The sequence below is a fragment of the Limanda limanda genome, chromosome 17 (assembly GCF_963576545.1).
Source record: "Limanda limanda chromosome 17, fLimLim1.1, whole genome shotgun sequence".
Lineage (NCBI taxonomy): Eukaryota > Metazoa > Chordata > Actinopteri > Pleuronectiformes > Pleuronectidae > Limanda > Limanda limanda.
In genome coordinates, this window is record NC_083652.1 from 18127831 (window position 1) to 18153664 (window position 25834).

A 25834-nucleotide genomic window follows, 5' to 3' on the forward strand; every position below is an offset into this window, starting at 1 on the left:
TTAACTCTGCAATATTCACTGTGCTATATTCGTTCTGTCTGTGCAATACAATGGTTCATGTGCAATCCATTCACTGTACATATTCTCTTACTGCACATACTTTTCCTGTTTTATAGTTTTTATTCCATTAATATTTTTATAAATTTGTATAAATATCCCTGAAACTGATGTATTATTATCATTACACTGAAGTAATGCATGCTACTTATTACTAACAGATGCTTATTTTGACTTTTATGTAATATTGTAAATTTCCCCATTGTGGGACTAATAAAGGATTATCTTATCTTATCTTATCTCATTTCTCTATATCACCTTATAAAACAGCAGGTGCCTTGAAAGGGACTACAAGCGCCATAATGTCATATTTTCAGCTATTCCAATGAAAGGTTTTATATTGTTATCGTTTTGCTGTGATTGGATATAAGTCTAACATCCAAGATGTAGTGTCAACATGAAAGAGAAGTCACGATGCTTCCGCCTGTAAAACGCAGTGTGAAGGTTCACCAGTGTCCATAAAGGCAGAAATACAGATGGAATCTAACCAGGTGATCCCTCCTGACCACTGCTGCCTCACATGTTGGACAAGTGACTGGGAGTAAAAAGCTTTCCCTCAGCTTTGCCACAAAGCGCTGGATTTACAGGATCTCTACGCTGATTGGTTGCGAGAGTTTAAGCCCACGATTGTCTGCCTTGCCATTGGCTGTAGCCAGTGTCGGTCATTTGAAGACTTCCCGCCCCCTGTCAGTGACGTGAGTGGTGAGGAACATGGCGCTGTGGAGGAGGTTCGTCTGCTGACAGTCAGGCTGATTCATTTCCTGTAGCTGAGGTCGTTTAATCCACATTAAGACAAACACATGAAAGATGATATTAAGGTGAGCGCTCGCTTCGTCTCCATGGAAACTGGGACACGACATCTGCTAGCGCTGTTTGCTGTCGTCAGCTGAAAATGTTAGCATTCCCCTGCTAGCTGGAGCTAGCTAGCTGGCTAACAGCAAGTCGCCAAACAGACCGAAAATATGCTCGTTTATGTCGCGGACAATGACGTTAAACTCGTTGTAACCAATGACTGAGTTGGTTTATTCAGTGGCAAACCGGACATTATCTGTTTAGGACGACGTTTCCGACCAGCTAACGTCTCGCTAGCTAAGCTAGGAGGATGGGGAGCCGCCGTGGATTCGTGTTGTTGCTCGCCAGTGGGATTCTGCTGTCGGCGGTCTGGCTGTCTGAAGGTGCTCCTCTTCGTCATCATCACAAATCAGGTGAGACAGCGGACACACACACATGCTGCACCCCGGTTTGCTCAGTCACAACAACGGATGCCATGTCCAGATGCTAACAGATGTGTTCCGCCAGCTAGCATCCGCTGGCTCGGGTAGCTGTTGCTAATCGGCAGCTAAAAGCTAACAACACAACATCGTGCCTGTGTGGATATTGTTTTCTGTGTGTGGACTGTTGCACATACAGAGTATTTATTAAGTCACATAGCTGCTAGAACAACAGTTATGTGTTTAATCCATATAGGCAGGTCATGTTTAAGTTTAAGTTCAAGTTACATCATATCATTGTCACGACTCTGTCTGGTAAACATTCCTGCAACAGTGCTCAGAAAACACTTATTAACCAATTCTAGTTCGATGTTGATTGATATTTAACTGAAATAAGTGAGTGTCCAGGCGGCAGTGAGACACCTGAGTTAATATAACACAACCTGTTGGAACAAAAGGTGCTGAGATGTTAACCTTTCAGTAGCGTGAGTGCATTCATTGACGTATAACCACGTTTACAGGACAATAGAGAAGATGTTGCCACACCAGCATGGAAACGGTGTTTCTTATGTTTTGTATTGAACCTTGAATTCCTTTGTGATGGTGATTATAGACTCAAACTTTATCGCATCACAAGTTTGTCATGGGTGTGATCGTTTGATCATTCAAGGATGGGTCATTACTACATGGAGGAAAATCTTTTGCTATTTGGTCAAACACTAGATCTTTTTTGTTATTGACAGTGGATAAACAGAAAATTACATGTCAGTGTTCTACTTATTTGCCTCATTAATCAAGTGAAATATTTCAAGAATTTGGTTGTTACACATTTGTTTCCATTCAGAGTTTCCCAGAAAGATTGGACTCAAGATCTCACACATGAGTTGTGATCAATAAATGAATTGATGCATCAAAGTCCAAGAATCCACTCTGAAATTATCATTCTTGCATCCATAATGTAGTGGGTGCCATAAATGTGTTTGGAGGCAAAGGAGATTTCTGTGATTTCTTTATTTTTGCAGCCTCTCTGAACAAAAAGCTCCCCCACTGTCACCTGCTTCCTTGAGAGAAATGAATAGACAAAAACATGAATATATTGTAGTTAGGGTCGGTAATGTGTAACATTTTGTAACAATGTGTAATATTCCTATCTTATCAGACCCAGTCAATGATTAACAATGGGACTGTTTGCTCTATCATAACTCTACATACAGGATGGCGATGTCGCAATATGGGAATGATTTTTATTCTTTTGTGACATTGCAACCTGTCCTTTGCCCTGCTTCCCCAGGCCTCATTAACCAGTGTGTACCAAGTATTATTCAATTAAAAAAAAGTTTAATTGAGGTTACATATTGTGCAAGAAATCACTTGTATGGGATAATAACTAAACTTGTCGCTTTGACAGCCAATTTTGAAGTGACATGTTCTCTGGGGATAAAAAGGTACAGAGATAAGCTTTAATAACATTGTAGTGACAGTCAGGTGATAGTGGCATGTCTGTCCTGTCAGTCAGGGTGGACATTGACCTCAATTTTCTATTACACTGCTCAGTGATCAGAGTGTACCACCTCAAGCAGTAAGGGATGCTGCTATTACAAACCAGTCTATGCTGTATGTTGCTTCCAAAGAGCCCGTCACACTTAACGAGTTTCTCTTTTCATTCAACATCTTTTACAGCAAACAGGAGTTTTTGCATTGTGACAGTACTTTGCAAAAGACAGTGTATGCAGATATTGACTGTTCTTAGAAGTGTTGTCTTTTATTGTTTTTAAAGTGAAAATATATGCAAACGTTTAATTAAAAATGGAAGGGCCGTCTTTAAGATATGGATCTGCACGAGGGCAGCTTCAAGTATTGACTGCTTCAGTTAATCTATGAGTCTCGGTGCTTCCTGTCTCAGCAGACAGATCAATCTTATCCAGACCCAAACACATCAGCCAGACAATGCCATCCTCCATCCTAACTGATGGCGCAGACATCCACTGTTGTGTACACTTGTGGAAAAAACCTGCAGGAAGTGGGTCAGCTCCTCCTCTGCTAAATGCCTAATGAAATATGCAGTGGAACCAAAATAAGACCTGGCAGCTCCCCGTCGTATTGGTCCCAAAAACCAGTTGAGTCATTTTGAGGGACCTGCCAAGTCATAATATGAACCAATGACTCATAAAAGACCCAACCGAGGAGAAGTGATCCCATGTAGAGCTGCCGTGACCCAGCGCCTGTTTGTATCTGTCCAACTGCGGCTGGAGTCCTGCACTGCCTGGAACCCTGTTACTCTGCTCAAACAGGCAGAAGGTGTTTGTGTCAAAAAGCAGCCGGCAATTACAGCCAAATGTTTTTCACCGGATTAGGGCAGAGTTAAGCTTTTTATCGAAGCCAATCGTAATACTCTGTGAACGACCGCTTGGGTGAAAGATGGATTGTGTTTGTGTATGATGTAAACTTAGACGTGCAACCAGGAAGCATCACATGACATTTTGGAGCTGCGTGGAACAGGGCATTTAAATCCTGGTTTATCTCTTGCTTTTATGATGTTAGTGGTTGTAACTGTACGAGTCCACATGATGAAATAGAGCTGTATAATATAAGAATGGTTCTATGCCAGGATTAAGGAACATGGTATCAGTGTTTATGTGAGATTTGAGTGAACGTTTTTAGCTTTGGGGAAAAGAAAACATTTCTGCCAGCCATTTCTTCCACTTCCAACAAGTGGTCAGCGCTAAGGATGTATCTCAACGCCTGGCATTAAGCTGAGTCCTACTTGCATCTACCTCACTTCTCTGCTCGATATGCAAATATACACATACGTCATTTGTGTTTATGAATGATCAATTATGCTGTTTTTAGCCACTCTGAGTGTACGGATGTGTCTGTTATCTATGTGTTTGTGTCTGTGAGCAAAAGAGAAAGAGTGGTAGAGAGAGAGGAGTCAGGAGGGGCTGAGTATGTCAGACGAGGAGGTGGTCTTTCATATGTTGCCCAGGACATTGTGTTCATGCAGCGAAGAGAATGTAACCACATGCGTCCCAGACCACCTCTGAATGTGGTCTGAGTGAGCAGATCTCAAGAAGCATTTGGGCGGGTTCAGACCTGTACCCCTTGTGATTGGATCGCTCAGGACGAATGTTACTACCAGGTCTGAACGAGATCTGTGGGGCCGCCCCATTCAGGGCTTTACCAGTCACGGTGTGAGGCCCTGATGGTACCCATCTGGCTATAGTTCAGTAATTGTTAATGTAAGTTTAATGTACCTGCCACAACTGTTCAGAGCTGTAAAGTGGGGAATATCCTTCAAATAGAGATTTAGACCAACGTCGAACTTCGTTTTCCTTATGTTAAGCTAAGCCTCTGCCAGTTACTGTCACGTATAAAAAAAAATGTTGAATCTCTTCTCTTCGCTCAAAGGCACAAAGCCATTGTGGAGGTTTTAGTTTTACATTAGCCATGTATCAACATTCCTAAAGGCCTGGTTAGTTTCTCTGTTATTCATCAGTAGTTCTTTTTCACAATGTCTTTTTTGTATCTAATCTAATATTTCCTGCCAGTGTTTTAGTTGTCCTCCTCTTGCTATATTTTGCAACCTTCAGTAGCTTCTATGAGACTAAGCAAGGCCCCTCCGGATCTTTCTTCTGAGTGTGGACAGAAGAGACAGAAGAGTGGTTTGTGTAATGAGTAAAAATAGCCGTGTTTCAGTCATTTCAATAATTAACAGCTTGCATCACGGTGTGTCTCTTTCCTGTGGTATCTGTTGCAGAGCATGATCTGCAGTCTTAAACCTAATCTAGGGGGAAGTGTGGAACAAAATTCACCTTTTCAAGTGGACATCAGTTGTGGGGTAGTGATTCTGTATTTATGTTATATATATGACTGAGACATTTGTAAAAAAAATCCCATGTATAGCACAAAAGAGCGGATTGAGCTTTCTATTTCTGTCAGTCATGGTTTACTGTGGCAGACAATTAATCATAATCATGGCTGACACATTGGATCATATCTAATGCGCCCCAGGGAACTTAGTGATCGCTGCTCATCTCATCTGCTGGTGTTGTGCTCACTGCACATCTGACCAACAGTGATCATACTGGTGGTAAGATCCTCTTGGTTAGTAGAGTACTTATCATCCTCTACAACCTCCTGCAGGTTTATTTTGAGGGGATATTTTATCAATGAAAATCTTTGGGGACAGCAGAATTTGGTGCCAGGTTAATTAATTCAGTTCCCACTCGACTTTTGGCACTTTGGCCAGGGTTGGACCGAAGTTGCCACAATGTCGCCCTTGCAACTTGCATCATTATTAGCTTTTCAGGTCTGTCCACAATTTAACACCAAAACAGTAGGTAAGCAGTTAAATAATTTCTTCTTTTACCTGTCTTTATTGGCAAATTAGCAAAATTACAATTTGCGACCATCTTTTGCTATGGATTAAGTAAAAAAGATCTGATACTACTGATCAGATCAAATTATTAGGTTATACGAGTCAAGGTGAGATTTTTTTAACATAACTGTGTTCAAGCTGACGTGGCCTCATTTGGATAGAGCTCTTTTGACAGCATCCACAGAACAATGTGAGCACAGTTTGAGATTGAATTGCTCTGGAAAAGCTCATGTTATTGAAAAAATTGAAAAATCCCAAACCGAGAGGAAAAGATGCTCTTTTTTTATTTAATTTTTTTACATTAAGAGGCTTAGAGTAGATATACTGACAGCAAATGTGGTTGTTCATTTATTCCCGAAGGACTCCGACTGTGCTGCGGTAATATCTCAAATCTCCATGTGCTGACGTGAAAACATGACGCACCAAGGAGCCGGTTGTATTCAGATGCTTTCATCCGTCGGGAATTTGTAGTTGAGCAGACGGAGACTCAGCAGGTGTTGATTCTCCCAATCACAGACAGGATGTACCTGAGGAGCTTTGACCAGTGGGAGACAGAACAAACACAGGAGGGGGATGGGGAGGGGTGCCTCACACAAATCTTCCCTGGTCTTTCAGCACGCTCATCCACACATCATGCCATGTTGGAATATGATGTAACAGGCTGAGATTGTGTTTACATTTATAACAAAGTGATACAATGTAAAGGAATTGGACATGCATTTGGATTCAGGGAGTGTCCTATATCGGCCGAGACGCCTCACACAAGGGCATTCATGTGAAATTCAAATGCAAAATCCTCAACCCTAATACAAACAGAGGTGATATCCTGAATGTAAGCATGAGGGATCGACTTGATTTGTTGCTGACTGTTCACGCCCTGTGACGACAGGAGTTGAAGTAGTAGTGACACTTGTCAAATGGACAATAGGAAATGAGCAGACGACATTTGGGAGATGAGGGAACAAGGTGGGCGTGTGTGGTGAGCGAGCTCGGTGACAAGCTCACAATAACGGACAACACAAGGTTGAGCTTTTGTCGGAACTATGAGAAACGAGACGGGCATTCTTTTTTTAAATACAGAAGATGAGCTCAAGATGAGCGTGAGAGAGAAGATCCATTTGCAGACAAGGCTATCACCAACACTTATAAATTCTGCTGGTGTAGTAGACCTTCTTGTTATAAATAATACAATTGAAACGCTGACTTATCTCACGTCAAATCACATCTGGTGTAAATATGATTTTGCTGCCTAATGTATCTGCTTTTTGCATGCTCTGCTTCTTTCCTCTTGTAGCACATTATCTATGTTTCATACTTGAACATGCTGGAAAACATGGTGATGCATTTTGAATGTGAAGCAGCCTCTGGAACAAAGGTGATGCACTGAACGGGAAAACACTCTCAGTAGAATGGGAAAGCTTTTCTCTGGGTAAATGCGTCCTGGCATAAGTGCAGCGAGCGAGTATTCCAGCTGAGCAGCGCAGTGGGTGGTGTTGGGAGGCTGCTGTCAGCCCTGACGCTTGAACTGCTGGGCCAGCAGCATCCTCTTCAGTGCAAGCCCCCCCACCTGCTGTCACCGCTGCTGCACCATCAGCTGCTTATCAGCCGGAGGAAACCCCCACAACCGTTTCTCTGAATGGCTGATGAGGGACGGAGGTCTGGGTTTTTGGCCTCACATTTATTGTCATGTCATGTTTGCAGAAACTGTAAAAAAAAAAACTCAGACTGCATACTACAGAGGTTCAAAAGACACCTGCCCTATCTAGCAATGTTAAAGAAACCAAATTTAAATGGCTTTTAATGGATTAGTGTGTGTCTTGCTCAGTGCTACAGCTTTGTGCAGGGTATTTTTGTTGTCAAGCTTAAGTGTACCCCTGTTGTGGGTGGATTTAGAGAATAGAGCCAGCACACCCTGACTGGGCTGTGTTACTGTCAAATACCCTTATGTTTATGCTTGAAACTTAACAACCCTGTCAGGCACCTTTCTTTAACTCTCTTGTGAATTAATTTTCAAATGCAGCTATAAATGTGAAGGTTTGAACACAGTTTCTGTCTGTTTTTCTCACTTCAGCAGTAAGCACAGGGGACACTGCTTCCACCTCGCTGTACCTGGCCCTGGTGGTGTCACTGACGGCGCTTCTGGTCCTGGTGGTGCTGCTGGTAAACTGTGTGACCTGCTGCAAGGAAAGGGAGATCAACTTCAAGGTGAGAGTCTTGTGAGGCAAATAGCCAGACAGACACAGCTCCACTGGATCCCATGTTAATACAGAGTGGGGATGGATAGTGATGGATGGTCTGTGACTTGATGTGCTCTTGGGGAAGATATACACTTAATTTTTGTACTTGTGTATCATAACAAGTAGGGATGGGGGGAAAAATCGATTCAGTTACAAATCGCGATTCTTGTGAATGACTATTTTAAATTGATATGCTGCCTCCCAAATCGATTTATAAAAAACCAACATATTTATTGGTTTATACCAGGGGGATATATGAGTGGAGCAACATCACCCAAGAGCATGTTGACCAGCTCTTGTTTTTGCACAAGAATCTAAACATACCCAAGTACTAGCTTTGCATCGGCTACATGCAAACAACAATAGCCTACTTTTTGTTTATTTCAAAGTTTATATTTTAAGTAAACTTTTATTCATTCTATTTAATTTACCTTTTATTCATTGTTTAAAAGTAGTCTAAGTGGCTTACATTTCTTAATCTGTCAGTTTGTGTGCAGTTGACAGGGGCTATACAATAATAGGGCACATTTTTATTTATTTTCTCTATTGGCTGCCCAGCAGTCATTAAGTTAATGTTAATATTTTAAATAAAACTAGTAAAGCTCTAAGTGAATTTGGCTGTGTTGTATTTAAATGAATGATTCAACATTTTTCCATGGTCCAGTATTTAAAAAAAAAAAAATAACCAAAAGAAATCCCAGGAAATCGTAATATCGAATCGCAATACTTACAGAATCGCAATACCCACAGAAATCGCAATACATATCGTATCGCCACCTAAGTGTCGTGATAGTTTCGTATCGGGAGGTCCCTGACGATTCCCGTCCCTAATAACAAGTCTGTTTTGATCGCAATAATATTCTCCCCCTGATTTTTGTTCAGGAATTTGAGGACCACTTTGAAGATGAGATCGACTTCACTCCACCGGCAGAGGACACGCCTTCTATGCAGTCTCCATCCGAGGTGTACACCCTCGCTGTGTCCCCTGTGGCCCTACCCGGACCTCCACACCTCCAACCCCCCGCTCGCCTCACAGGTCAAACACACGCACACTCACTGACAAAAAGAGATGTACCATGTGGAATATGCATTCATCGCTACAAACACTTAACATTAACAAATCACATACATTGTGAAAACATGTAAAAAAAATGTCACATTGATAATATTTTTGAAAAGAATGATTATTTAGACTTTTATTCTGTGCCTTTTAGTTGAAACACATCTGTTAACAAATATGCACTGCCCAATTTTCTGACAAATAGCTCTTCGCAGTTTTCAGTTTGTTGATTTAAATCAATCAGACACATTTAACTTGTCTCCAGATGTGACTTGTCATATAGCCAGTTTAATTTACCATTACTTTGTGTTGGTTTCACAGAGGGATCCACAAGCTTCCAGGTTGCACGTCACAATCTCAGCTACATCCAGGAGATCGGCAATGGCTGGTTTGGCCAGGTAACATTTAGTTTCCTTTTTAAGAAATTATGTGATTGAAATGTTAAGTCAATGCAATGTTTGTTTGAATTGGTTTATTCTACGTGGCTTTTAAAGTAGAGAGAGCTGAGGTCACAACAGGCTGGTTTTATTCTCTGAATCTATTTTAAGTTGAGGTTTATGCAAATCTACTACTACTACTACTACTACTACTACTACTACTACTACTACTACTACTCCTCTTCCTCAGACAAGGACGTTTAATCGTAGTGATAGCTTTGTGTGTCATGTGACGCTGTTATGAACTGACACTGGGACAAAGTCATGTGACTGTGACAGGCTTAGAACAACTACGAGTCTGGAATACATTCCAAATTTGTGATAATGACCGGCAAACAGTTGAGTTGAAGATTTGCCAAGAGTAACTAGTAAATCTACAATAAGTTTGGCAAATCGTATGATTACTGAGCCATCTTGCAACTGCTAAAATGTTTGTTTTATGACTGATGTTAGTGGCAGGTCCATACCAGTAGAATACAGATGTTCCCCTGATTTTTCAGAGCTGTAGCCTTGTCAGTATTTCTCTCTGCAGTTGCTGGCATCCACTGACTCTTGCAATAAAAAACATGGACCTGGAGGAAGAAATGTTGCATGGGCATTTTGCATGTGTCTAGTTTAGTCTAATGTGTCTTTATGTATTTACAGGTCCTACTGAGTGAAATCTACACAGATCCAGGTGGAACCAGAGTTGTGGTGAAGGAGTTAAAAGCTAATGCAAATGCCAAGGAGCAGAATGACTTCCTGCAGCAAGGAGATCCATACAGGTATATTTTTTTATTTTTGAAAACTGTTAACCTGCTTGTCTGAGAACTGTTTCTAGTTAAATATATGGTATTGAATTGATTGTGATAGTATTAACCGTATTTACTTTTGAGATATCAGTGAGATCATAGATATTTCTGTGGTGTGACATGCTCTGAGTCAAAAATAGCTTTCATTACATCACTGTAATGTTAGCAGCTCCCTCTACCTTTCTTCTCACACACTGCACCAGACTCCTCGAAAGTCTTAAAGATTTTATTAAAACGTTTTATTGTAAAGATTAGGCTTCATCTTATTTCATCTTTACAGAGTGCTGCAGCATCCAAACATCCTCCAGTGCCTAGGCCAGTGTGTTGAGGCCATTCCCTTCCTGCTCGTCTTTGAGTACTGTGAAATGGTGAGTGACCAAATGTGCGGCCTAGATGTTATTCGTGTGAACAAATGCAAATTCACCCAGCTGTTAATTAACAGCTATGTACAAAAGCTTTAGATTGTGTGAAAATATTTGAATAGCATCAAGAATTTTCTACTGATGTTCCATGTAAAATATCACAAATGTATGTTTTTCCCCTATTGAACACACATTCTTTCTGCACTTTTGAGAGATGGTTTATTTATTTTTGTCTACGTTAGCACTTCCTCATTTGGAAGGTTTCATTAATTGACAAATCTGACAATTGGCTCTTGTCATTATGTCAAGCTCACAAATTCATTGGGCTTGACCTCTTTAAATACCTTCCAGCCAGCCTGCATAGCTGACCGGCCCTGTTGACTACCTATGCTGAAAGCTCTCTGTCTCAATCCCAACTCAGCTCTTAACACACTGAACTGTTTCAGACTCCACTATGGCAGCGGATTTATTCACTGTTTGTCTTTATCTGTCCTGGGTGGGCCGGGCTCTGACTGCAGCGAGCCCCCCCCCCCCCCCCCCCCCCTCCTTATCAACTCCCCCCCTCCTGCTGAAGTCGCATAGCTTGTCTAAGCCTGGGACTTCTCACATTCCCACCTCGCCCAGTTAAGCAACAGGCTCCATTTACGCTCCTCTGGTGTCACTTCTACCAGTTGCTGTGTTTGTGCATTTTAATAGCCAGAACGTTGTGTATGTCAGACACTGTTGATTTCAGTCTAAAGTAAAGGGCCCTGCTCCTGTGAGTGCCCACTGACATGCAACAAAGCAATCTGTGTTCCCTAAAATTATACAGCACTGTATTTGTTTGATTTATTTTAGTAAGACACATTTTTATGATTAAAAAATGCAGTACTTAAAGTTGTGAAGCTTTTTGTGTCACGGGCTCTAAGTCATTACCTTAATTTAGTAGCCAGGATGGAAAACACAGCACAGGTCAAATCAGGCCAGTGTGTAATCAACACAAACAGTGATCATGTTACATTTGAAGGTGAGTTTGAAGTACAGCCCCAAGAATGGAGTCACCGTTCAGTAAACTTACGGTAGTCCCAGCAAAAACTGCATAGTTTGAGAGAGCCAGTATAATAAACACTACCATTACTTTTGCATATGCTTGAGAGCTGTACATTTTTTCTTCGTGGATATGTTTGTTCATTTTATGTGTGTTTATGTGTATGTGTTGACAACAGTTAATGTTTTCATGTTGTCAGCATTTCCCATTGTCATGAGCGGAATGCCTCAGCAACGCCTTGAGGGAATTTATTTCAGTTTTTGGAAAAACCATCAATGAAGGACGAATTGATACGATTCTGGTGGTTAAGGGTCAATGTCACTGCATAAACAAAACACCTTTTTTTTTCCATAACTCAAAAATTCAGTCACTAGTTATGACGAAATTTCACACAAGCACCCTTTGGCCAGTATTTAACAGTATAACTCATCAAAAGAAAGGGAGGTTGTGACTATATATTCAGCAATTTAACTGGTTGTTGGAGGTTTGAGATTATCATTCAATTGAATAGAAAAGTACTCTACATCAAGAAACACCTAATGTGTGCAGATCTGGCCAGGAGAGCTGTCTGAAAACACAGTAGAGCTACGGCTATTCTGAACAGTAGCAAATCACACCCAAGGGTGGAGTTGATCTGGAAAAGAAGGTAATTCTTCCCATGTGAATCACTAACTCGTATTACAACCTCAGATATAACCACAGTCTATTTTCTTCAATACATGAGTTGAATCAGATGACACCTGTTATACTCTGGCAACTATAAAAGATTAATATTAGTCTGGGGGTGGGTGTCTTGGTGCACAAGATGGGCACTGGTCCACACCCTAACTGCTTGAATTCAAGATACTGTGTGCCCCTTTTCATTATAACCATTAATGATCCATGAAGTTAGACTTAACAGATGACAAGAGAGCATAACACTCTTCTTTTGGCTTTAAATGGTAGATAAGTTAGAAGCACAGAGGCATAGATAGTTTGAATGTTTGCCACTTTCAATTTGCTTACAGGAAAATGGAGCTGCGTGTTGTTTAGGTGACACAAAATATTCAGACTAACCCCACCTCGCCCTCTCATGTTTCCGACCTGGAAACCTGGTCCAGCAGGATCTAGTCCAACTCATCTTGCCAGACATTGCTTACTATATGTTTGTTTGGTTGGAGTATTGTCAGCTGCCCAGGCCTGGCCGGTGTCCTGGCATTGTGGTCTTTCCCTGCCAGCTCTAGTAACATCTCTGACAGGAGATGGAAAGGAGTCAAGGTGAATGACTTATCACAGGCATCTGCCAGCCATTAGGAAAGAGGCCATGACGAACAGCAGGTCCCGTTTGTTGAAGGTGATAATGTGTGAGGGTAGTGCAACTGAGTGAGGTCTAAACTCGTTATCTAGAGACCAATAAAGAGTTTGGAGGACTTCATCCTTACCCAATACGTGTCAACATGTCCAAGTTTCATTTGCACTGCCTGCACATAAAACTTAAATTCATGTAAAAACATGTAGTGAGTCGGATATCTGGTTGCATTTACAGTTAAAGACGACTTGTCTGTGGCCTCTTAACTACTTCAGGCCTTGTCAATCATCCCCTATATGTTGAAACATGTAATGTGACACTGCAGCTGTGCTGTGGACAAGGTGAATCCCAAAAAACGAGTAGACATGGGCGTTCCTAAAGACAGCCCGGTGATTGATGGTGTTTTTTCTGTCCTGTATCACCCGTGCTGGGTAACCCTGACTCAAAGCATTTTAGACATTAAAATACATCAAGCAACTGGTGCAGAGGCCACAGAATGTCACATACTTTAGTGTGAGTGACAGCTTCTAATGCATGGATCCCCTGTCTGGTGCCTGGCCAGGACCCCTCTCTGATTCAGGGTGTCGGACACTCGTTTGGCTTTTGCAAGTCGTTGATCATCTTTATTTGTTATTGCTGTTAAAGCATCAATCCTCGCAAGCTGATGGAAGTGCTCTTTATGCTATTGTTATGGCATTCATGATGTAAGACTTAACACACAGACCGCCCTAAAGCCCACTGGACATTGTAATACACCTTGGGGGTAAAGCTGCCCTTATGCGGTTGCCGTCCTTATTGACATCTTTAGGCTAATTGACATTTTCAGAATTTTCTCTAGAGTCTGTAATTCACCTGGAACTAAATCAGAGTTCATTTGACAAAGATGGCTGTTTGGTTACATTCTGCCTGGGTGATTAGACTGGGTTTTTGTGTCAATGTGTTGATTTTCTTATTGAAGCTTTCTTGGATTTCCCAGTTCTTTTAATGGGCCACTTGCTCATAAGTGAATAAAAAAAATAATCATAGCATAGCCTGCCTTTAATATCCACTACAGCTTTGGGGGGGGGGGGGGGGGGCACTTAAAATAGCTTGAAAATCATTATATCTTTGACATACCTCAATCATGTGGTGGCTGAGCCAGATAATGGGATCTGGGAACTTGGCACAGTCTGGTTTATTCATGTGTCAGACACAAGGCCTAATTGTTTTGGCCTTTCAGCATTAATGTTGTTTCATTAACAGCACTGTATCCTCCCACTGGAAGCCAGACCTAATCACCTGCTGTGGAGCCTTCACAAATAAAGACAGGCAGAGGGTATCACTTACCATACATTCAATTTAGCTCTTCTGTGAAACCCCCTTCTCAGAGGCCCCCCCTTATTTTTTTTTTTGGTTTGCCTGTTTGGCTGAAGCGGCCATGGTCCAGCACTACGCTCCCGAATGTCTGTAGCCGAGTGAGTGATAGAGTTTATTTTGCGATCAAGTTTCACTCTTGGTCAACAGAGTGTCGTGCGACCGACTGAAGTTACACCAGTGGTCGCCCTGCTGTGTTTTTAGGGTTTACCCATTGGCTGTTGCTCTTTCAAAATTAATTGGCACGGAGAGTTTCTATTAACGGACCTTGCTTCGGTCATCTTTAGCAAGCCCTAACGCTAATCGCCTAGCAACAACCTAACATCTTTTTAGACAAACCTCGAATACTTAACATAGAAGATATTCTCTCTCTCTACATCACAAGTGTCAGATAGGCTGAGCAGTAACTTGTTACCCAGATGGATGCAATGCGCCTTGTGACGGACAGAAGCTGCTTTCACACGTGGACTCTTACCCTAAACTTATCCAGACATCACCTGCAGGACCTGTGTGAACACAAATCACCAAATCCAGACATTAAGCAGACTTTAATCTGCGAGCTCTGAGTACAAAGTCTGTGCAATGTCCGATTGAGCTGCTGAAATGGACTAAAACCCGGCACAATGCAAATACAATGCATGATGCCATTAATGTGAATCAGAGTATATCAGCTCCTCAACTCAGTCTTGACCTAGTCTTGTTGTATGCTAGTGTACATATATGGGTGTATATAGGGTTAAATGTGGTAGAAGCACTTAAATATTGCTCGCATAAGACGACTGATCTAAGCTGCTTTGCAGTGAGACAGCTCATGGAGAAGTAAACTGCATGTGACTTGACATTTTGCACAAAAGGGCCTCCTATACTCTGTGACTCCAGTGTGTGTACAGTATGTTCTTAGAAGCTTATTCCTCAGGGGAACCTCAGTGCTGCTGGTTAATCAGCCGTCTCTTACGCTTTGACTCCGGGGTGAGCATAATCTCAAAAACACACGTAACTTTAACGACACATTGCTTACACACTGAGGAAAATCTAAATAAGTTGATAAATAAAATGCACACTCTCAAGTAGTTTCTGGTTTTGAACCAGCCAGCCAGCCGGGGGCCTTTCTGTGTGGAGTTTGCATGTTATTCCTGTGCCTGCTTAAATATCTTCCCACAGTCAAAACACAAGCAGGTTGATTGGAGTCTCTAAATTGCCCCTGGTTGTGAATGTGGGTGTGGATGTTTGTCTCTTTATGTCAGCCCTGTACCTCATCTCTCACCCAGTGCGAGCTGGGATTGGCACCAGCTCCTCCAGCTGGCCATGATGAGCAGTTTAGCTACGGTAACGCACTGATTTCTTTTGCAGACACTGGAATATTAAAAGGCTCAAAGTACAGTATACTGTAGTAGACGGCTCTCAACTGCCTGTTACATGCTGATGACTGATTACCACAGGTGTCTACAGAAGTTCCCACGCAGCCCTGGGTCGGGAACCTGCACACAGCTGAGACTCTCGTTGAAATTTAGATTTACTGTCACTCAGGGCTCAGTTCACAACTGCGATCTCAACCTCTTGTTGGTTTAGAATCTCTATGTTGTATCAACTTCTCACATCACAGTGATCGGTCAGATTGATGAGACAAAATGCAATCTTTTAATATCACTTTCTAAACGTACGCGTGTATAAGCCTGTGTTCGTTCAATGTGTTTGGTTGTAACTAATGCTCCAAGTGCCTCATCCTGCTTCACTTGATCTGTTGTCCCATCCACTCTTGAGAAACCCAACCAGATACAAGCACAGTAAATATCACTGACGTGAGCTGGACTCTTTTATTTATAAACTCCTGTGACACAGCATAGAGGTCCATTAAACAGCTTTACCCTTATTTGGTCCTCTCCCATCAGCAGTGAGAAGTGCTGAGGAGACAGGAACAGGGGAGCCTACTGCCCCTGTGTGGCTGTCTCTGCACATTGCATTCTAATAAGACACCTTGTTCGATTCCCTCTGTGGCTGTAATTCAATGACGGTTGACTGTTTACCTTTGATACTGATGAGCTAATGAATGTGTGTGTGTGTTTGCAGGGGGATTTGCGGGGCTATCTGTCTCAGCAGGACTGGATGTTCCGAAATGCCGAGTTACTGCAGCTGCAGAGGATGGCCTGTGAAATTGCTGCTGGCGTCACTCACCTCCACAAACACAACTTCCTGCACAGGTAGCACTTCAGAATGGCAACACTACAGTAAACGCTCAGGTTTTATTCCCACTAAGCTCAGCATTGTTTGTTTATTTCAAAACCAAGTTGCTGTTTGGGGCAATGATTAGCCGTAAACACTAAAACACTAACAAGATGATGTCGTCCTCTCAAATAGTTGTCTCATTAACATGGCCTTAACATGTCCCTTTCAATAAATTAGAATAATTTAAAAGGTATATCAAGCTAAATTCAGCTTATTTAAATCATGTCTCACCACAAATAATTCACTTTTATATTGTTGCCCCAAATGTTCAGAGCAAAAAATACTGTTGCACCTTTTTCTTGCTATCTGATACATGTGTAGTGTCTCGCAACTGACAAGAGTCATAAACCACGTAAGATGCGATAGTTAAGACTTATGTCAACTGTTGCTTTTACTTAAGTGCTTACTGTCCAACCCGTGGCAGGAGTACCGGTGTTCTCCAAAAAAGGTGTGTACAGCACAGAGGTTCCGTTTCATTTTTACCCCAGCGAGTACAGGATGTCTGGCCACTAGCAGCCAGCAGGGCAGAGGGGGTGTTTGAAATGTGTGGCTTGAGGGCAACACACGATGCGCAGCTCACCAGCTCTATTTTGCATGCTCAGAATAAGCTCAGAGGGTTCCAATTACACAGCTCCCATGCATTGCCACAGTGTCAGCTGTCCGCTGCCAGAAGGATATGATGATTCTGCGCTTTGCATGTAAAAGGATAGCCTCGAATTGGGCGTTGTGTTTTAATCCTTGTTACAACCCAGAGGTGGTTCTACAGGATTCCCTCCATTTGAACACGTTTAACTGAAACTCATTTAATCAAAAGATTGATATATAATTTTGAGTGTATGCACAAATATAAAAATAATACAAAATATTTCTCTGGCTCTTTTAACAAATAAATATTAATACAATGTTACAGAAACTGAGTTCAACACCACATGCTGACAGAAGTGACTGAAGGGCTGTTGATGGTTCAAACACCACAGACCCTGGTGCTGTGTGGGCTGATATCCAAAGCTGAAACTTCAGCGGTGGTGCCGCAGAAGAGCAAACGCACACAATGTGCCGTGTGTCCTGACTGAATGATCTCATTCACAAACCGTAGACGGAAGCAGGAACACGAATAACCTTTGTTGAGATTCATTATTTTGTAATCAAAGTTTGAATATTTAGTCTCTATAAGAGTTTAGATGATACATTTTGTGTTTGTAAGTATTGGATTTAAAATTCTGCCACCATAAACTCAAAAGCTTATTTTTTAGTTAATGATCATTCAATGTAATAGATTGTTTTACTGATATTAACATAGCCTTAATGACATCTAACATGTTTGACTAAAATTGAGAGTTCCCATTAATTCCCATTAAGGAAGTACAATTGCGTCCGTCTGTAAGAAGTAATTTTCAAACAGTTTTCTACTAATGTCTTTATTTGTACAATTTTCATTTACTGACTGGAGGAGAATAATCATTAGATTTTTTGTCTAAGGTGCAGATTCAACTAAATTTTAAAGATAAACCCTAGTCTTAAATCCTCTTAGCCCTTTAAACATATTTGTATTAATTATATCTCTAAAGAATAGTCACAAACAATAAATTGAGTAATGTTAGTTGCTAATAACAGTTAATAACTGTTTTGGATCATTTTTCTGTCGATCAACATCAAACAAGACATTTTTAGGAGGTTGTATGTTTGTCCTTTGTTGACTTTGTTGTTTTTTATTGAAAATGTAAACCTCAGAATCCAAAAATAAAAGGTTTGCTTTTCCTCTTGAACACGGATGATGTCAGTTAACGGTTTAAATAAAGTTACACCAAACTGCACGGCTGTCTTATGGTATGGGAGCGTCCACTACCGCCCTACGCATAAGCCTTGTAGGGTTAAGATGTTGGACCCGTTTCCCTCCTGCCGTGTAACTGTATGTTGGGCCCTCAGCCAACAGCCGGGGGACAGGAGGGTTTAAAATAAATCTCCATCTATCTTACAGCGGTTGCAGCGGGTCTGACAGTAGCTTGGCCATATGCACACAAGAACATTGGTGTCAGCAGTGTTTGTTGTTCGGAGGGCAAAACGGACTTGGAAGTTGTGCACAGGGAATACCTCGGGGCTAATGGGAAACCAAAGCCACCTCATTCAGAGTGAATGAACTACCATATGTCTGCTTAATGTGCAGCGACAGCCCCATAGCCTCTTACACCCTCTCCTGGGCGACACACAAAAGGTTTAGATAGCTTGTGTTTCGCTCTAGAAAAACCACCCTGCTGCTGTATGCATAAGTCAAGAATAGCCCTTGTATGAGTAGTGTGGAAAACAGAGGTGAATAAGGTCCAGTATACATATTATATTTCCTGTAGTTGCCAAAGTTATTGAAGATCCTTGACAGTTTTCTCTGTCCTTGATTCTTTCACTCTAGCTGTAGCCTCTGAGATTAAGAGTATATGGTAGATTCCTTTACATTTTATACACACTGAACACCAGCCAAATAATGATGCTCAGGCAAAATAATGGCAAGAACCGACACCTTCTGGTTATTTATATTCCAATCTAGCAGTTTTCTGAATGACTTGAGTGATTAGGTAAATATTGAGCCCATAAAGAATCTAACAAACTTCTCTTTGTTTTGTTTTTCGTCCATACTCTAGTGATTTGGCTCTGAGGAACTGCTACCTGACGGCAGATCTTACTGTCAAAGTAGGAGACTATGGAATTGGACCTTACAGATACAAAGTAAGCTGGAACTCTTTTTCTGTTTCTGACATTTCTGCATAGAGATTAATTCCTTTCACTACTATCTTATGAATCTGTATATTCTGACCAGGTCCAGTTCACACAAACATACAATGGGTGTATTTCTGTTAGTTTAACTGCGAAATAATAATCAGAATTTAAATGACTTTTCAGTGCTGAAACTTATCCCTGATTTAGTTTCATCAGAATTTGCCAATAAAATACAGATTAACAGCGGTGATCCTGCAAGTTTGACGTCGCCGGTTGTCATTAAACATGGTAAAAACATTTGCATAAAGAAGTGGCAGCTCAAACAAGTAGGTTTCTGAAACAGGGCCTCAACCTTGTGTGCATCGAATAAATGCACCAAATGCAAAGACCGTTGAATTTTGTATTGCTCTCCTTGTGCCTGCTAGGTGCTAGCAAACCAAAGCTGCATTAAGGCCCTGTGAGGTTAACAGCACCATCTGGAGTCTTTGTAAAGTATTAAGAGACAAATATACATACAGGGATTTGTGAGTGAGTGAGATCAGTCAGTTAAAACTCTATCTGAGTGATGCTTGTTTGATTTAACATTTTTTTTGATGAAGACATTTTAAGACTGATCCAGTTATTTATAATGAACATTGGTAAATTCTTTGGAGTGTCAAATTTATCAAATTAGTTTTAAACCGAAAAATCGGCAATTGCAATGAAATGGAAATCCTAATATGTTCAACGTGAATTTAAGAAGCCCCTCTGAAGTCTGGTTATTTGTTGAGCTTAAATCCCAACACCAGCTCCTGATGAGGTGAAAATGAATGTTGTTCATTGTCGCAGATGTTTTGCTTTTGATCAACTTCTTATTTCACTAAAAAACACACATTGTTCTTCTCTTGTAACTTGCTGCCGGTTACATATGTCCTAAGGCAACGCTCTCTGATGCATTCATTCCTCAAATACTGCTGATCTGACAGTTTGGCTGTTTGAATGTAATACTCAGAAGGTCACCCAGGGAATCTATTTCTGTAGAGAAAGGGAGAGGCAATGTGAGAGCACACTGCCTCAATGAGAACTAATATACAGTTTGTACATTTTGATGTACATCTTTTTAACACTCTTTTATTGAATAATTTTTATTTTTCTGACTCAAAAAAGAAATGTGCCGAGCACAGTTCATCCATAAACCTGCATCTAACAAACACATACATTATGAAATCTGAATAGGAATTATCATACAAATACTTACTGACTGTTCTGAATACATTGTCAATTTTCTCCATCTTGCAATGCACTCATCCTTTGTTGTTCAGGTACTTCCAGAATCAACTGATTATTAAAATGTTGATAATGTTGTTACAGGAGGATTACATCATCACTGAGGATGATGTGTTTGCTCCGCTTCGCTGGTTGGCTCCTGAGCTGGTGGGTGAACGCCACGGGGGCGTGATCACTATAGAGCAGACCAAGCCCAGCAATGTGTGGTAGGTTCATGATCACATCTCTACACTGACAACTGGTGACTTATAACATTATAACAAAAATAACATAGTTCATAATTCAAAAGCCCTTTCTGCTCATAACACAACCCAAATAATCCAACTAATGTCCAAAACAAGTTAGAGGGACATTTAAAACTACAAACTTCTGCATCTCTCCACATCGTATAGTCGTCTCAGCCCCTCACTGACTTCATGACCAATTGCCCAAATGTCTTCAATCCATAAATCCAGAATTGCGTAAATCCGTTCTGGTTACGAAGTCCAGATTTCCCCATGATTGAAAATATCTTGTTTTAAAATAATCTTCTATTTAAGAGAAACTCATAGTGAAGTGTTTGAATTAGGCCCTGATTATACCTACTTAGCAAATCATGTAGTTTGTTTAACACCAACTGTTGATTTGGCTTTGGATATTCGTAACAACACACCACTTGACCTGCAATAGTGTCCAGCAGCTAATTTGTCCTCACCCGTCTGCAGGGCCTTGGGGGTGACGTTGTGGGAGCTCTTTGAGAGCGCAACTCAGCCGTATCCTCATCTGTCTGACCGCGAGGTTCTCAACCATGTGATCAAGGAGAATCAAGTCAAACTCTTCAAGCCACAGTTGGAGCTGCCCTATTCTGACAGATGGTGAGTCTGTGTGTAAAATGTGTATTCGGATAAATTGTGTAAAAATAGTGCAGTCAAAAAAGAGAAACAAACAAGAATTTGGCCATTTGAAAAAGGAGACGTCTGATTCATGTGTAATTGCAGGTTCGAGGTCCTGCAGTTCTGCTGGCTGTCCCCAGACAAGCGGGCTACAGCAGAGGAAGTGCACCGTCTGCTCATCTACCTGCGAATGCAAGGCCAGAAGGACATAGAAGAAGATTTTGATCAACGCTGGGATGCTCTCAAGCCCAACCCCTCCACACGGCAGCCCACTGTTAGCCATTCCTCATACCCTATCTTGGAACAGTTTGCTGATGATGCACTGCGACAAGAGATCGATGAGGTTCTGACCGTCACGGAAACTAGCAAAGGTCTCAGCTTTGAGTATGTTTGGGAGGCAGCTAAGCACGACCACTATGAAGGCAGCCATGGTCGCCCAGGCATGGACACAACATTGAACTACCACAGCATGTTCTTTCCTGCTTCCAGTGAAGATATCCAGGCCCATTTCCCTGAGCAGGAAGGCAGAGCTGTGGGTACAGAAAGTGGTAATACTCCATCAGGAATACCTGGGATTGTACCGGTGTTTGATGCACAAAAGCCATGCAATGGAAATGAATATTACATCCAACTAGAAGAACAAGGGGAGAGCAATGTTGGGGTAGATGGGAACAGAGGACAACACATGGACTACAGTTCAGGCCGGCAAGATTTTGTTGTACTCCAAGATGTCCGTCTGGATGAGTCCAGCACTGATGCAGACTTTTTCCACCAAAGCATTGACTCCAAGGATTCGTATTTACCAGACAGTCACATATGGTCATCTCTCGAAAATGACAGCCCATATCACACCAACATTTTTACAGAGGGAGGGTCCAAGCAAGAGGATTCCCCTTCCTGGACACAGACTTTTATGGAGCTTCCAGAGCGCAACGGGAACCCTTTCCACACAGGTTTACCTTTGGACATTCAAGATGCAGATGAAGATAATTCCTATGGGAGTTCTTTTTTAGAGGATCGTTCAGAAGCCACTCAGCGGGTAGATCCTGTGAAAGGGGAGCAGGAAAAGACAGATATGATGGTGCTTCTGAACACTGATAAACTAGCAGACAACTTTATGTTTCTCACGGAGCAGAACCTGATGAAAGATGGCTCCAGTTTCTTAAGTCCACAGCAGAATTTTCTTTCACCTGGCATGGCCCACCAACCTGAAGACACATTCAAAATGCGTTCTTGGGACAATCTTGATTCTTTAGGCAGCTTAGACACAGCAGATCCTTATTCCAAACCTGCAGCAAGTAGCACATCTTCAAGACAGACACTTGTAGACTCTCCCCATACTAGCTTTGGGGAGTTAAGTCAGTCTCTGGTAGACAATAAAACACTGGTGCCTTCCATTACAGTGGTCACAGACGATAACACTAGCAACCAGCTGCCAGTTAGAGATAGCTCTTCCACCGAAGACCTTGGTCTGCCGCAAGCCTCAGACAGAGGTGTAGACTCTGGTTTTGATTCTACCTCAGAACGGTTTGAGGTTGTCATTAGTCAAAGTGATGCCCACACCCCTGCTTTCTCTGAAAGTGCCACTATAGACTCATGGTGCACAGATGCCAAAATTCCCAGCCTTGAAGTCGACCTTGGAACCTCAAAGGATAGTGCTCCATTCGTAGGCAGTGAAATGCCTGAAAACCTGGAAGTCCAAGTCTTGTCCCCAGACATCGGACACAGTGAAGACCTTACAAGCAACGATCTGTTGAGTGAACTACTCGAGGATGCAGATATAGAACTGGAAACCACTCTGTCTGACCATGAAGAATCCTTTGTGGACTCGAACGGAGAACCTCTTGTGAGATCTTCTCTGTTGGTCTCTGGGCCATCGTTGGACCAGATCAGCCAGGACAGTTTACTGGATGACAGTATGTCCGCCACTCTACCAACCATAGATAATTCAGCAGAGACACCAGACTCTCTCGACTCCCTTGATATCCACCGGCTTGGGGAACAGGGGGAAGAGCTGAATGGTCAAATAGCTCAACACAAACTCCAGCCTCCACACAAAATATCAGACAGTGGGTATGAGACCGAGAACCTGGAGTCTCCTGAATGGAATTTTCAGGCTAATGCCACAGTCGACTCCCCCGTCAAAAACGGCACGAATGTTGCCGAAGAAGAAGAGGAGACGGAAGAGTGCACTGCGGCAGCAAATCTGGTTCCACCAGAAATCATCATTTCTGAAGTAGAAGTTGTTCCAGATACTCATAGTGAGGATGCTGCTGAGGCCCAGCAGCCGGATCAGGTACCTCCAGCTCAGGAACCGCCCATGGGCAGTAACTACAGAGACTCTGCCTACTTCTCAGACAATGACTCAGAACCTGAGAAGAAGGCTGAAGAGTCCGGAGTTTCTGCTGAAGTCCCGTGGCTGAGGAACTCAATTGACGAGGGCAGCAAACCCTCTGCAGGTCCAGCACCGGAGCTTCACGGGGATAGCGATATAGATTCTTTAATTACTCAGCAGAAATCTTCTGAAGCTGCTGAAACACAAGCTGAGGCTGAAGAAAAACCCACTATTCACGTCTGGGGCCTGTTTTCAAAGGTGGATCCAGACATCACAGAGGAACGGGAGGGGGAGGCAGCCATCAGCCATAATGAAGATGAAAACAAATCCGACTTCATCAAGGATGCAACAACAACTCCCGATCAACCAGACCAGTCTCAAGATCCAGAAACCTCAATTCCACCTCCTTCTGCTACTCCATCAAAGCAGGAGAACGCAGTTCACGCTAAACTAACCAGGACCTACGCCAGCGACGGTCATAAAACAAGAGAGTCGGACGTGGAGGGGCGTTACCTGGGGAGGCGGGACGGCTCGGGATCAGATGTGCAGGAGGAGGACGTGGACGCCGATGAGGAGGACGAGAACAGCGATGACTCCGACGACGACGTCCGTGCGTATCGGCTGCACAGCTCCAGCTCAGAGAGCGAGGACGACACCGTGCATCCAGTGCCGCTCATTGTCTCAGATGACAGCAGAGCGAAGACCCTGAAGAGCTTGTTGAAACCCACCGCTCTGAACGCCGAGTCGTCGTCGTCCCCATTTTCGTCAAGGAGCAGTGCGGATAACTCCCGACGAGCTGTGTCCTTCTTCGACGACGTCACTGTCTACCTGTTTGACCAGGTAAAGCATTATCTGTTTAGGTTCAGGGTTGGAGTCTTGTGTTTGCATCTACTGGGACGATGTGTGCAGCCATTCTGATTAACATGCTATGCCCTCTGATGTAGGAGACCCCCACTAAGGAGCTGGCTGACCATTCTTCAGGTTTAAACAGTCAGGTGCCAGAGTTCAGCAGCCCAGTGTCCACTGCCAGCTACCTGAACCGGTTCACCAACTCTGAAAGCTCCACGGATGAAGAGGGTAACACTCGAACACACACAAATGGATGCAGCTACGGGAAATGCGTCTCTGCCATTACATGTCGTGACTTGTTCCTTGGTTCCCTGCAGGTGGTGGCTTTGAGTGGGACGACGACTTCTCCTCCCCTGGCCCAGCCTTCCTGCCCCAGACGGATAAAGACCCAGTGTCTAAGGCGATGTCTTCGTCCGCGGCATCTCGCTTCTCCTCTCCGCCGCTGGCAGCAGGGCGCGTGCTGGAGCCCAGCTGGAGCGGCTCCTCCAACTACTCCCGTTTCTCCATCTCACCGGCCAGCATCGCCAGCTTCTCCCTCACACATCTTACCGACTCCGACATCGAACAAGGAGGCGAGTTGAGCATTGTGTTCAAGAGATAGTTTGAGATGAGAATATCAGTACTAGTCTTGTGTGTGTATGGTAAAATTCAAGCTTTTGCAGGTAGCTATTTAGCTTAGCATAAGCTAAAGTCTCTGTAGGCTACTTGGAATTTTCTCTGTAATAACAAGATAATATAATGTAACATTCTAATTATCAAGCCTTAGAGGTGATGGTCGGTGGATTTATTTACCTTTGGATAGAACTAGGCTGTGTGCAAAACAGAGCTATCCAAATAAAAAACCAACACCAGACAAGTGTAGTTCACAAAATAATAAATAAGTTTTTTTTTTTTAAAGTTTAATATATATGCATTTCCTGGTTCAAATAAATTAAGATATTTGATTTTACTAATTATTTAAAAGTATTATTGTCCCATCATCCTTGTTGACATCTGAATTATGTGTTTTTAAGGTTTGACATGTACCATGTTCTTTAGATCTTAAAATAATATGAAATAGTCAAGCTCGAGTGATATTCCGTTGTTTAAACTCTCTTCTTATTCTTTACTTCCCCACAGGAAGCAGTGAAGATGGAGAGAAAGACGAGTGTGATAAATGAAGGGACCCCTGATCGTCACACTACCCCGACATGAACTCGAATCGCACTTTTTGGGGAATAGACAACATCTGATAGAGGCCACGTCTGAACCGTGGAGGCGTCTCTCAGGCGGAACTGTTCTTCATGGAGCCGTTCATCACAACAAAGGCTGTGAAATGACTTTCAGCGAATACAGATGGACGAGGCCCGGTCCCAGCCTGAGTCACATCACCTCTCCAG

General features: G+C 42.5%; 1 protein-coding gene across 1 annotated transcript; it reads left to right on the forward strand.

The window, feature by feature from the left end:
- Window positions 1–769: 769 nt before the first annotated feature.
- lmtk2 (lemur tyrosine kinase 2) lies at window positions 770–25615 on the forward strand. Its single transcript, XM_061090771.1, has 14 exons — window positions 770–1262; window positions 7718–7851; window positions 8766–8919; window positions 9265–9341; window positions 10026–10144; window positions 10452–10539; window positions 16269–16399; window positions 19058–19142; window positions 20484–20605; window positions 21104–21253; window positions 21377–24446; window positions 24551–24683; window positions 24773–25027; window positions 25575–25615. The coding sequence occupies exons 1-14, from the start codon at window positions 1160–1162 to the stop codon at window positions 25613–25615; spliced, it is 4662 nt and encodes a 1553-aa protein (XP_060946754.1). The 5' UTR covers window positions 770–1159.
- Window positions 25616–25834: the final 219 nt, after the last annotated feature.